This window comes from Mytilus edulis, chromosome 7 (genome assembly GCF_963676685.1).
Source record: "Mytilus edulis chromosome 7, xbMytEdul2.2, whole genome shotgun sequence".
In the NCBI taxonomy this organism is placed as follows: Eukaryota; Metazoa; Mollusca; class Bivalvia; order Mytilida; family Mytilidae; genus Mytilus; species Mytilus edulis.
The window spans coordinates 61,298,666-61,314,010 of record NC_092350.1 but is presented as its reverse complement, the minus strand read 5'-3'; the positions used below and the strand labels follow the sequence as shown (position 1 = coordinate 61,314,010).

At 33.2% G+C, this 15,345-nt stretch overlaps 1 protein-coding gene across 1 annotated transcript; it reads right to left on the bottom strand.

Moving 5' to 3' along the window:
- Positions 1-13,159: 13,159 nt before the first annotated feature.
- Positions 13,160-14,050, bottom strand: LOC139483289 (uncharacterized). Its single transcript, XM_071267319.1, has one exon. The coding sequence runs from the start codon at positions 14,048-14,050 to the stop codon at positions 13,160-13,162; it is 891 nt and encodes a 296-aa protein (XP_071123420.1).
- Positions 14,051-15,345: the final 1,295 nt, after the last annotated feature.

Below are 15,345 nucleotides of genomic sequence, written 5' to 3'. Positions count from 1 at the left end.
AAATGTTAATCGTTCAATCGGTTCAATTGGGATCTGGAGTTATGTCTCTTGCATCAACTGTCGTGATACGATTTAGTGTTTTATTTTACTACTTATTACATGTTTGTTTTATACAGCCATCATTAATTTTGTAAATATTCATATTTACTGATTTGTTCTATTTGATAATTATTTTAGTGTTACCTCGCCACATATGCATGTGCCTGTCTCAAGTAAGAAATTACTATATTACAAGAAGTGGTTTTTAGTCATTTTTTTATCTGGCGAATAAGGTGCTGATGGAAGTTTATTGATAGACTAGTATCAATAACCCCAGTGACCTATAAATGCTAACACTCACATCATTAGGTCTCTGGTTGATTGTTGCTTCATTTGCAGTTTTTAGTTGTCTATGCTATGTCTTGTGTACTGCAATGTATCATTTGTCTGATTGCCTATTTTATTTTTAAGCAATGACTTTGTCGGTTCGTTTTCGATCTATGAGTTTGAATGTCTCTCAGGTATCTTTCGCTCCTCTTTTGCAATAACATCACATCTCTTGTTTTATTTGTATTAAATTTTTTTTACTGGCACTATCGTTTCTGGTTCGTGATAATACCAATGCTCTCATTCAATTTTAAAACTTGTTATAATACAAATGTTTAATATAATAAGAGCAATTAATAACTATGTTAAATTTGTAAAAGAATACATTTTCTGTCAGAAAGTAAAATAATAGGTTTCAAACATCTAAGTATAAAAAACACTGCACATACTAGCCTAAAGTAAAAGACGTTTTGACTTTAAATTTGTTTAAATAACAGCAAACAAATTAGCCGTTTCTTCAACGTTCGCGACTAGGAACTGGTTGTTCTGTCCACTATGCCAAAGAGCCATAATTTGACTTAGACCATCACTTGCTGTCAATACTTCTCTATGCCGTTGTCCATCAGGGGAGATAACTATAACATTGTTAGAACTGTGACCCACTACGTACACATTACCATCATTATCAACATCAATACCATGAGGAAACCTCAGAACGCTTTTATTTTGAAATGTCCATTGTTTTTCACCTTGTAAATTATAACATGTCACAGTGCGTGTTGTATAGTTTGTATGATATATATTGTCCTTAAATGTTGCAATGTAACACTTTTTTGCTGAGGCACCAGACGTGACAGCTAGTGCATTGTCTTCACTGATATCCACTATATCAAACGCTTCACAAGGCATCTTCACTTCAAAGTCTTTTAATCCTTTCATGTTAAATACAATTACCTTACAATTATAGTAGTAAGTAAACGCCATTCTACCATCCGGTAGCATGCAACATCCGTAGATGGTGCCTCCTTGCGTGTTGATGGTCTTTTGTTCCGTTAATGATATACTTTCAAAAGATCTTGATTGAACGGTTGGTACCATCATTTTGCCTTGCTTACCTTTTTTCCTATTCAGAACAAAATCGGCAGTTTAATCTTTAATACTCACATCTCCAAAACTCCTGATATCGGACATGATATTCTGGATAGAGGTGTTGATTTTATATGAAAGAGAAGTCTGGTTAAAATTCTTGTCTTCTTCAAGCGACAGTAGAAATTCATTTTTGCTATAGACGTCCTTCTCTATTTTTTTTCATTGAAAGAAAGACTTGAAGGTCCGTTGCATGTTTCTTTATGTTCACAATGTTTCTCTGGCATTCTGCTATTTCTGTTTCCTTCTTTTCTAATGATGACAATAACTGACAAATTTGGGAGTTTTCTTTTCTTTTATCGCAATATAGCTGGTTCATTAAATCCTCTTGTAGTTTGTCAAAATGGTTGTTGATCTTTATTCTGGTAGTCTTTATTTCTTTTTCGATATCCATTGTACTTTCTTTAAATGTCCTCAGATTGTCCTGTTGATGCTGGCGAACTTTTGTTTAGATTTTCTGCTACTTCAACTAATGTTTCCTCTATCTCGCACATGGCATTGGAGGTTTTAACATTGTGAATGACGGCATGTAACTCGACGGAGGTCACAAACACCACAGCTCTGAGATGATGTCGCCATTAAATACAAACTACAAATAACAAAAGCTGATTAAAATTTTCAAACAACAACAAGCCATCAGCATCGCACATCTAACGTGGTTAATTTGTTTAGTTAATTGTCACAGTGCGTTGATTCTCGTTGCGTACTCAGGTTTCCTATATAAATTAACACAGGTTTCATAGTATTGCCATGCGTACTGTGGCGTTTAATACCAATAATCAATCAATCAATCAATACTATATATATTTCATTTATCTCATTCAACAGTTATGTTATCGCCCAAAATAAACATAAAATTAATTCAAATGATTGCAGGTTATGTAGCGTCCATTGTCACAATATCTAAATTGATAAAATCGGCCATTCAACTCCTTGAAAAGATAGTGGAAATGTATATTAAGAAATTAAATTTAGATCTGATTTAAGTATAAAGCTGAGTATCTTAGGGTCTCAGATACAGCGATTCTTCGTTGAAACATAGTTATTTATCTTAATGGGTAAACAACCACAAATAATAAATTTGATTATGGACTGATACTAGCCATTTAGTTTCATAAATTATTTTCTTGAAGTTGGATCAAAGTGATATATTTCATCAAAAACAAATAAATATAATGATAACCTTTAAACACCGCCACACGTAATCGCATGTTACATGTAGGGGGCGGGGGGTTGCAATAGGTAAATAGGTTCTTATTCAACAAGACAAAGATATCTTAAGAAATATTGCCGAATTCAAATACATACATTATTGAATCATATAAATCATTAAAACATTAAATCATTTTCTATTACAAAAAGGACAAAAACAATTATAAGGTACTTGTTGTATACATTAAATATAGGTTGACGATTATGTGCATTATTTTGTAGCCATATAATATTAAACCTATTAAAATAACATTTGTTCAGTAAGGATATGTTAAATGGTTAATATATCTGTGATTCGGACTTCCTTATTTGAAGCTATTCTTTTTGTGTTGTGGGTAAACATACGAGAACATGTACCTATATACTGATAGCAGAGATGTATATACCAAATACAGTTTCGTTTCCTGAACCTTGTAAATGTTATCTTGAACCTGTATATAGTACCATGGATAGGTATAGTAATATACAAATCCTTCTTTACATTTAAGACATTATGAAAAATACTATATTTTGCCCTGGTTCTGTAACACATCATAACTAATGATAAATATGTGATATGTACCATCAAGAACGAAAGTGAAAAAGATAAAACTTTTAAAATGGTCCGTATTTAGGTCACTATTATATTTGGAATAATCAAAACTTAAATAAGGAAGAATTCATCTAAAAAATATCGAATAAATCCGAAAATATTACCTTTTACTGTGAATTATTCATTTCAGCCCGCCTAATTTATCAAAAAAGTTATCAATAATATGATTAATTTACTAACTGATAAATGTAGGGATTTTATCTACACATTAATAAGTTCGATATGGGTGTATTAAAGGGGCACTAGCTGTCAAATTCATGTTCACTGATTTTAATCAAATTCTCATATTTGCTTTATAACAATGTAAAACATTTATCCAAACTATTAAAAGTCTAAAATAAATAACTAACAGGGTACGGGCATGATAATACGTAGCTTCGTTTTGTGTGTATTTTGATTTAAAACGCCATCTAGTTAATTATTGAGTTGACCTCTAAAGTCATCCGATGACCATATAAGCATATATATAAACATAGATATAAATAAATTAAGCAAACTCGTGCTATTTGATTATTCTTGATCTATTTAATTTCATATAATAGATGAAAAATAAATATTTATCATCGTCTTTACCTGTATAGGAATGATTTTTGCGGATCGAATCATTCAATTAAATGATTAACCTTTGGTTCACTTTCAATGTTGACATTCTTTTATTTGAACAACCTTCCACATACAATTCACGTGCTATCCATCTCAGGTTAAGGGATTAAATGAAAGTTCACATGAGTACGGATTCAATGAGGTCGATTTATTCACTTGCAAGTGAATAATTCATAATCAATGTTTGTTTTAGCTTATTTTGACAAAATTTAACCAAACTGGCTGCTAAAAGAGAATTATTATTTCACTACTTGCATATCATTAATGATTGAGCGAAAACAATAATATATTAGATTTTTTATAAATCTCGTAGCTAGTGCACCTAAAAATGAACGCTATCATGTTGAACATTTCTAAATATCTTTTGATTTTTTTCTATTTATTTCATCATTTCAGGATACGACACACAAGATGTGTTCCCGTGAAAGCACATGTAGTAGACAGGGTGAAAATGATCAGCAGATTAACACTCTGTGAAATTTTATATAAATTAGACAACCAATTTGAGGGTTATTGCCCGTGATGTTTTTGCGAGTCATTATCTGTAAGCATAAAATAATTTCAAAGAAAATGAGAAGTACATATTTAGAAGGTTTGTTTGTATTATAATGAAAACTATTATCTTAAAAACTAGTAAGCCTACAGAACGTCTCAGAAGCAAAAATGGATAGATAGACAAGATTTATCAACATGAGGAAAACAAAACGCAAATTAAGCGTCAAATATTCTTATATTTTCTGACCCTGTTAAATGATCTAGTTCCAGAAAAATATAAAACAATCAATAAATTACAGAATGGAACTGCTGTTTCAGATAGATGAATTAACTATGAGCAGGAAAATGGCGATGAAATAAGAACAGAATTAAAAGCAAGTCAACTTGTCAGAAATCAATTGTCGACTCGTTGTAATAGTTATTGCCCTTCAATAGAAAAATTCACCTGTTTTATATTTATATTTAAATGTTACAGTGAAAACAAGTCGATAGAATGATATTGTGTACAATTCAAAGCAGCAATGAGAACTAATATAATGTTAAAAAATGATAGAAAAATAAAGGAGTTTATATGGTGTCCCCTTTTAAAAAGTTAAAAGGGGATACCGTCTAAACTCCTTTATTTCAACACTGCATCAGGAAAACATGTGACAGTTCTTTTCGTTAAGAAGAAAGTATCCATGATTAATTTGTTCAGCAATTGGTGAATACGATTTTCATTATCCTATTTATTTTTAGACAATCAATTTTTTATCAATTTCGACTATTCTTATCTTTTTTTATGGTATATAATTCTATTTGAATTTACATTTGTTAGAGATACATAAATCACCGGTACCTTATTCCGGCTTCGTTAACAAAGGAAAGACGATAGCCCTGAGATGAGATGAAATTGAGAAAATGCATCGAGTTTTAAAAAGTTAAATAATCCATTTTTCGAATTTATGAGTATTTTCGATTATTATTTAATTTATTACATGTATTAATACAAATTACAGTAAAAGGTATATGTTATAAGATAAAAATGCATTATCTCTTTCCGTTACTATTTTTTTCGCGCAGGCTAATTTGATACATTTCAGTCACACAACAACTTTCTTTCATTTGAAAAGATGGCCTTTCATCTGATCAGCAGTCGTGTGCAAAGATTGCGACCACCATTTTCACTGTTTTTATTGAAAACTCTATTTTAATGTTTCTGCAGGTCAAATTTCACTATTTTTTATTTCTTTAAGCGTTGTATCTAAATCAAAACCAGAGTGCCAAAATTCTGATGATGTTTCAATGACTTAGTACTAGATTATCTTAGCTAAATTTGGCAAACATTTTAGGATTTTTATTCCTCAATGCTTTTAAACTTTGTACTAATAATAACGATATATCATATATCATAAATTTTAGTTTAGTAGATAAATTATATTTTTCTGCATCCAAATTATGGAAAATTACTTAAACGTTTGTTGTTGACTTTTTAAAACATAACGTTATCTAACTGATGAAATAAGTTTTTAGTTGAATAATTTGATAATTTCTATATAACTTGAAAGGTCAAGTATGGTTTTATCTTTACTATTCACATACAAAAACACTTACAAGAGCCGTATTTGTTGAAGTACTGACGTTATCTAACTTATGAAAATGAGTTTTTAGTTAAATAATTTGAAAATTTCTATATAACATGGAAGGTCAAGTAGGACTTTACCTTTATTCACATACAAAAACAGTGACTAGGGTCGTATTTTTTGGACTTCTGATCATCCCTTTGAAGGTCTTATGTAAATATGGTTACTTTCAATTTCTTCAACAAATCAAAGGTTTTTGTTTGTTTGTACAATCGCTCGTCCTATCTCATAGTTGTTGTATGAGAGACAAAGTAAATTATCGATGGTCCAAGGCGATACACATCAAGGTAACAATAAAAGATGAGTAAATCGCTTGAAAAACAGAAGGATAGAATACGTCCGTTACCTTCGGGTTAAGTTATTTTCCCATTTAATTATTTAATTAAATATAAACCTATTGTTGATCATTGTTATTCCATTGGCGAAATGATGTAGTGACGATGTTTACTGAATTTATTTCATATCAAGACAAATTTCAAATCGGTTATTCAATTTTTCCTGAATTCCTGAAATTCATTTTGTCATCGCTCCATAATTATATATGTAACAATTGCATTGCTAATTTATGAACAGATCACTAAAAAGTAAACGACTGAGTATGGATAGCCAAAACAGCAAATTTGTCTCACAATTGTCAATTTTGAGGATGCGCCCTAAATATTTCAAGAAAAGAACTAGCTTTTAGTTGCTGCGGTTGTGGCTTTTTGTTTTAATGTTTGGATAAACAAGTACCCGTCCACGTTCACTCTCTGTTTTTATCAGATGTATTTATATTTGTATCGATATGATGAGATAAGCCTTTTTCAAAAGGTTTTTATAGTTTGTTCTTATGTTTTTATACAACACTGTCCCTTGTTTCGGGGAGAGTTGACGCTCTTAAATATGTTTAACCCTGCCACATTGTGTATATACCTGTCCCAAGTCAGAAAACTGCAATTATGTGGTTCTTGATTGTTGCAGTGTAACATTAGGTTTACGTTCCATATTTTGTACATGAAAAATGGCGTAAAGTTCTGATTTGAATTGTTTTACATTTGACATTTAAAAGACTTTCAAAGCTTACTATGCAGTATGAGCTTTGTTCATTGTTGAAAGCCATACGGTGATTTATACTAGGTCCGAGCACACAGTAATTCCGTAGTGCATTTCTTTTAGACAATAAATGTAAAATTAAAAAAAATCGCACCTGCGCTTCCTCAATAATATTTTTACAGTGCGTTGTACTACTTTTGGGACAACTTATGTCCCAAATACAGAAAACGTCATCTCCTCTTACTCAAAATATGGACAATTTTATGTTATAAAGGGGGTCTTGAAATCTTATGACAGCTTCTGAAATGCTAATTTTAAAGCATTTTCAGCTGAACCAAATCACTACTTTTCTTTAAAAATTAATTACCCAAACTTGTTACAGTGCAATTTCATCTACCTACTTGCTATTTGGGGCATAAAACATGAAGAAATACATTTGGAAGGTGTATAAAAAAAAGGTAACACACTGTCCATACTAGGGACTATATTCATGGACAACGAAAATGAAAGAACGATTACTGTGTTCCCGGACCAGTAGGTACTTTCTATGTCATTTTGGTCTCTTTCGGAGAGTTGTCTCATCGGCAAACATACCACATCTTCTTATTTTTCTTTTCTCGAAATCAAAATTCTGTAAAAAAAAATTATCAAGATGCCTCCATCATCAACCTTTAGCGCTGAATTAATTTTTCAAATGTCTGGAAAAATTGTTTTAATACATTTATAGATTATAATAAACACTTTGATATTTCAATTCTAGAAGGATTCGATATTTTTTTATATTTTGACATTGTGCAGGAACCAAATACTGTGACAGTCAAATAGTTAAGCAGCTTACCACAAAAATCATGCAAATGGTGATACAAACATGAAACTTTGTAAGAACATGCCTTTAGGTGTATGTAATCATATTAGGGGGTAGCCACGAAAAAAAAATCATCCGATCTTGGCGGCCATCTTGGATTTTCGAAATGACGTCTTCACAGGAAAAAGACATCATATTTATGGCCCGTTTTGCTTGTATTGTATCCAAAATGTTACAAAATAAAGTAAATCATTGTTATATAAGATAAAGTATCACTTTCGGTCAAATATCGGTCAATAACCCACTCCTGATTTTTTGAATATTCCGAATATGACTGTTTTATAACCCGAATAATGTCAGTCCACTAATCTTTGATTGCTACATTAGGTTTGATAGGTTATATGCCAATAGAGGGCGCAATTTTATTCTAGTTAATGTTTGTGAGAGTGTGTGTTCTCATTGTTATAAGACGTGGCTCGGTACTTGTCTATCCACCGTTCATATTTTTAGTTGCGAAGTTTTATTTGCAATTCTGATCGGATATTGATTTGAAGGAATTCTATCCCTATTACTAACACAATTCTATAATAATAATGATGTAATACATCAAATAACATAATTAGAAAAGTAATCTTGAATGTTATACAATTTCTAGAATTTTACCTGTGACGTTTCTCTATGTTGGGTAAATGTATTCAACTTACACACTCTTCGTGCACTTTTCTAATAGTTGATTAGTTTCACATGGTTCTTTTTTGCCGTTGCATATTGCTCAGATAAGATTTGCGTTATTGTTCTTTAAGTTCATTGTTGATTAATTTTGTTTATATAATAGTTACTTAGGTTTTGAAATGGCGAAAAGAATTCGCTATCAGCTTCTTCAGCAAATAGTTGGGAAACTGATTGACAAAATGATGTTTGTGTCAGGAGGTCACAACAGACCTACTGAAATCGTCAGAAGAAGGATATACAATGTTAGGCAAACATATCCCTCTTTTTCATCGATTTAATGCCCTCCCTATCCCTCTTGATATTCGGCGATTAAACCACGGGGAGGGTATTGAAATTACAATGAAAAAAGAAAATGCCATAATTGTTGTAGGATAAAGTTCAATAATACTAAACTTGAGAGAACCCAGAAACGCAATATTACAGCGATACCATCTGGATGTTCTAGTGATTGTACGTCTCCTAAACTTTTTAGGTGTACTTCTCGTTCTAAAGATCAACAATAAAATCCAGTTGAAAATGTGCATATGATGAAATCATAATCTTTCAGTCAGTTTAATTGAAGTCTGGAGCTGGCATGTCAGTTAACTGCTAGTAGTCTGTTGTTATTTATGTATAATTGTCATTTTGTTTATTTTCCTTGGTTACATCTTCTGACATCAGACTCGGACTTCTCTTGAACTGAATTTTAATATGCGTATTGTTATGCGTTTACTTTTCTACATTGGTTAGAGGTATAGGTGGAGGGTTGAGATCTCACAAACATGTTTAACCCCGCCGCATTTTTGCGCCTGTCCCAAGTCAGGAGCCTCTGGCCTTTGTTAGTCTTGTATTATTTTAATTTTAGTTTCTTGTGTTCAATTTGGATATTAGTATGGCGTTCATTATCACTGGACTAGTATATATTTGTTTGGGGGCCGGCTGAGGGACGCCTCCGGGTGCGGGAATTTCTCGCTGCATTGAAGACCTGTTGGTGACCCTCTGCTGTTGTTTTTTATTTGGTCGGGTTGTTGTCTCTTTGACACAATCCCCATTTCCATTCTCAATTTTATCAATGTTTTATTTGTGATAAAGAGTCACCATTGTCTGTCTTAAGAGAGGCATCGACAATGAAACTAAACCAACGACTAGTGGATTGTGCAACAGCTCTTCAGGATAAACAACTGTTGGCAAAGCTGAGTAGTGGTGATGTTATAGCACAAGAGATGAAGTATCACCCGTCTTGTCTCGCAGCTGTATATAACAGAGAGAGATCAAAGAAGAGACAAACAGAGATCGAAAGCAGTTGCACACAGGAGGAAACTATAATAAAAGAAACTGCATTAGCTGAGCTGGTTACATACATTTTTGAAACTCAAAGAAACTCTGAAGAGTCGGTTGTGTTTCGATTACGAGACCTGGCACATTTGTACGAGGAAAGATTGGCACAACTTGGTTCTTCTCCTGCACAGGTACATTCTACTCGATTCAAGGACAAGCTATTGCAAAAGATGCCAGAATTAGAAGCACACACAAAGGGCAGAGATGTACTTTTGATGTTTGAAAAAGATATAGCGTTTGCTTGTGATTATAATTATTATTTCAACATGGGTTATGTACTTCTTACGATCGGTTACTGGCAATATCAACTCAACTAGGTGTAGTTGTTGTTGAACGTTATTTAAATGAAGGTGTGGAATGCCCGCCTTTATTAAAGGGCAAAGTGTTTACCACAGCTGCAGTCGACAACACAGATCACAACCCAAACTCAGCAACATCAAAATCAAGACCGGAATCTCTATTTGTCATGAATGATTATTGAAATCCATTTCTTGAGGATTCTGAAGATATGTACAAGATAGACAGTAAATATATTGTAAAAGCAGGCACAGGGAAACTGTCACAAATTAAATAAATTGGATGCAATCAGTATGCGGACTTCAGAAACAGAATGCAGAACACGGCAAGCATTTATGAGCCTATCAAGAAAAAAAAAAACGTTTCTGTTGTTCAGTCGCCAACCAAAAAAAGTTCATGTGAAACAAAAAGCAAGCTTAACCTCGCCCGATAAGATTGCAGTTTGTTTGTTTCAAGGCTTATCATATCCTGTCAAAGCAGACAATGCGACTCGGAAGAGTTTTTCAGCCACGAAAATCAGAAATTTACTCCATCTTTATCTCAAAGTGGAAAAACCAATATTGGCGTCCACTCACATCTAATGCAAATCCTAGAAACAAAGGGAGATTTACCAAGAGAAGAACCTCAGACAGACATAGTAGTTGTTGATGGTGCGGCTATGGTCAATTCGAGACCACTGCGTGGAACATTCACTTTTGATGAATACGCAAAAGATGTGATTTTGCCGTACATTATCCACCTTACTTCAAGACATGCCAGAGTAGATGGTATCTATGATATTTACATAGAAAACAGTTAAAAAGCACAAACACGTAAAGCGAGGGGTGCTGGATCCAGAAGGAAAGTGTCGGCACCAGTAAGACTCCGAAAGCTTGGTAAAGCTTCGTTCGAGTGAACGAAAACAAAACGGAATAGTTTTATTTCCTTGCCGACAAAATTTGCTCGATTCAATCTGACAAGATTATTTTTGTGACAAAAGGCGAAATTGTTATGACAAATTCTGATGATGACCATGATGATCTCAGTCCGTGTAATCATGTAGAAGCAGACACAAGGATATTTGTTCATATCAAAAGTGCAGCTGAAAAAGGGTGTAAGTTTTCACTGATTATCAGCTCAGACACTGATGTAGTGGTTTTGGCGGTGTCTCTTTTCAAAACACTTCAAGTAGAAAAACCTTGGGTTGCCTTTGGAAAGGGTAAAGACCTGAGATGGCTTCCGATTCACAAAATTAATCATGCTCTTGGTCCTAATTCAGAAGCTTTGCCATTTTTTCATGCATTTACTGGATGTGACACGGTCTCAGCTTTTCATGGAAAGGAGAAGAAATCGGCATGGCAGACGTGGGAAATATTTGATGAGGTAACCGAGGTTTTTGAACGATTAAGTAAGAAACCGGTATCGGTCAGTGACGCTGATATGGAGTTGATAGAGGCATTTGTTGTGGTTATGTACGACAGAACTACGTACAACAACATTTGACATCAACGAATCCAGACTTGAACTGTTTGCGCGCAAACAAAGACAGTATGACACCATTCCACCAACTAGAGCTGCACTGCTTGAGCATACCAAACGAGCTACATACCAAGGTGGCCATGTATTGGGACAGGCAGTCATACACAATCAATATCGACCTAGCCCGTGTGATTGGGGATGGGTTAAGGAGAACGCAGATGGAATGTGGATTCCTTATTGGACACAATTAGCAGCAATTGCTGCATCTTGCCAGGAGTTACACAAATGTGGCTGCAAAAAAAATTGTTCTGGTAGATATAAGTGTTACAAAGCTGGCTTGACCTGTACAACATTGTGTTCGTGTAGCTGTTAAAACGGAATACATCGGAAAATATCGTAAATTATTACACTGATCAATCCTCCAGCATGTCTAACATAATTACCGATATTTCAAACGGACATTTTATCGTATATCTATACCACTATTATTTCACTCGAACTTTTTCGACCCAAACCGGAAGTGGTGATTTTTTTGTTTACAATCGTTGTCTGTTGGACATATTTTCATATCATTTTATTGTTTTTCAAATAGTTTGCATGACAAATATAGCGTTGAAAATGGTTAGGACAGTTTTTCAATCTCAAAGGTTGAGCAAAATTATGTCAATTTTAAATTCAAGATGGCCACCGTGAAAAAATCGAAAACATGATGGCTACCCCTCTGATATGATAAAGTACTTCCTAACGTAACGTCTATGTCAAATCCCTTGCTTGTATCACAATTTGCATGATTTTGTCAAATTTTGGTACTAAGCCGCCCAACTAGAAGTCTGCCCAACCTGATTAAGGTTTGTTCAAGTTGTGTGTATTTTAATCTCATCATATCATCTGAACGATTAAGGTTGCTTGACATAGAATATAAACAAATATCTTTTATTTAAGACCCTGCGTTGTTTACTACACTTCTGGATTCTAATGCAGCTTTTTTAAGTTGGAGATAAATGAAAATTAATATACATTTTGAATGAGTTTCCAACATCAATTAACGTACAAAAAGGTATATATTTGCTATTTATACATATAATTATATTTAGTAGAAGATTGAGCTATTGACTCATCTTTTCAATCTCCAACTTGTTTTATTATAGAGACAGTGTGATATATATATTCCTATCTACATGATAACGGAAATTTCTTCGAGATAAGGGGCTCTGGTGTGGGTTATTAGTTTAGTTCCTTATGCCACATATGATTATGCATACACAGTTATTGTCTATGGTTGAATTTGAGAAAAGCGAAGTTCTCTTTAATACATTGGTAGCTGTGACAAAGCAAAACGCACGTGCATAAATTGATAATTGATAATATAAGAATTACAATTAAATGTTTTTGAATGCATTTTTTTGTTTCAAACAAATGTTTCATATTATATTCTAGAAGCTGACAAAATAAACAAAACAAGTTTCCAAAATCAAGTCATAATAAACATTGAACAGAATGCTCCAAAAAGAGAGATGTTCAAATGTAAATACCGTAGACATGTTAGTTAAAACTGAACAACTGAGCCTCGTTTCTGAAGTTTGCGACCAGCAATTGCTTCTTTTGTTTATTATAATGAACCGAGGTAGGCCTGTTAAGACCATCACTTGCTGTTAGTACTTCTCTAAGACGTTTTCCGTCAGGGGTGATGATTACCATATTGTTCGAATCGTTCCCCACTACATACAGGTTACCATCATTATCTACATCTATAACATGAGTATATTTCAGAACGTTTTCATTTTGGAATGTCCATTGCAGTTTACCTTCTAAAGTAAAACATGAAACAGTATCTGATACTCTGTTTGTATGATATATTTTGTCCATATATGTGACCGTGTAACATTCACTTGGCATTTTATCTCCAACTATATCATGAATAGACTCGTCATTAAGATTGATCATTCGTATACCGTTGGTGTATGCTGAATATATCAATCGGTTTCCATTCAGTGCTATGCCATATACAAACGAATCCACTGGAATAATTTTCTTTATTTGTTTCCGCTCCACGTCTATAATTGTAATACACTGCTTTTTTGAATTACCAGATGAAACAGCTAATGTATTGTCTTCACTGATGTACAAAATATCAAATGCTATACATGACATCTTCACTTCAAAGTATTTTAATCCTTTACTATTGAATATTTTTACTGTCCACTCATAGTAGTAGGTAAATGCCATTCGACCATCCACTAGCAAGGAACATCCGTAAATGGCTTCTTCTTGTGTGTTGATGGTCTTGTGTATCGTTAGTTTGATATTTTCAATGGATCTTGATCGGACTCTAGGTACCAACATTTGGGCTTGTTTGACCTTTTTCTTAAGCAGAACAATCTCACAAGATTTAGCGTCAATTTGCACTTCTCCAAAACTTTTGATTCCGCACATGATATTCTCAATAGAGGTGTTGATTTCGTATGATATAGAATTTTGCTTCAAAGTATTGCTTTTTACAAGCGACTGCAGGAATTTATCCGTTTGTAAGACGTCTTCCTCCATTTGCTTCATTGAAAGGAATATCTGAAGGTCTGTTGCGTGTTGCTTTGCGTTCATAATGTTTTTCTGGTATTCTGCTGTTTCTCTTTCTTTTTTTTCAATGATGACAATAACTGACAAATTTGGAATTTTCTATCTCTTCGACTGCATCAAGTTGATTCATTAAATCTTCTTGTAGTTTGTCAAGATGGTTATAGATCTTAATTCTTGTATCTTTTATTTCTGTTTCAATTTCCGTTCTTTGTTTCTTCAAAGTTGACAGATTGTTCTGTTGATGCCGGCGAATTTTCTATAGATTATCTGCTACTTCAACTAATGTTTCCTCTATCTCGCAAACGGCGTTTGAAGTTTTAGCATTACAATGACTTCATCTAGCTTGACAATATCCCATTCTATAATACACTTTCTGCAGCAGGGATATTCAGGTTTCATATATCAAACGTTTTTCTTTGATCAGAGATATATTAAAAAAGTATAATATTAATAAAAAGTACAACGTCTTTTTTACTATATTCTTATCCCACACATGACCACTCTGGAATTATTATTTTGTTTAATTAGACATGAGATGTTATATAACCGATTGCAGGAATGAAATAGATCAAAAATTAAAAGAAAGGAAAGAAAGGAAGCCTACAGAAATGATTCGGTGATGGTAAAAAAGAATCTTATAAGTTAAAGCAACATGTACTTTGTATTTTCAACTTTGTTTTCAATCATAACAAACGGATCGCTTAAAGTGAAGTTCATTTGAATTCAGAACTTATTGACGTGTTACAAAAATAAACAAAGCCATATTATAATATAAATAGTATTAAACTACGGCTAAGTGCCGCACGAGCAATCGTAATGTTATTTTTGTTTTTTTGTTTTTTTGTCAATATGTCTGTTATTGTTAACTTAACTCTGTACAGTAACAAACGAAAGAATTTATCGTGACTATATCAAATACATCCAACAAAATTACCTTTTTCTTTGAAATATGCATTCCCGTCTGGTTCACCAGCTGGAGTTAACCTGGGTGGTCATAATTCATGTGACTATTTAGAAAGTTATTAAAGTCGCGAATTTTGAACTCTACGTACATGTTAACAAGTATGAAAGAGTTGTATGGAAATAAATCTTTTCATTATGGCCATATCTGATTTTCTTTCAATTTCTTTTCCTTTTTTTTTCCTTCTTTTTAT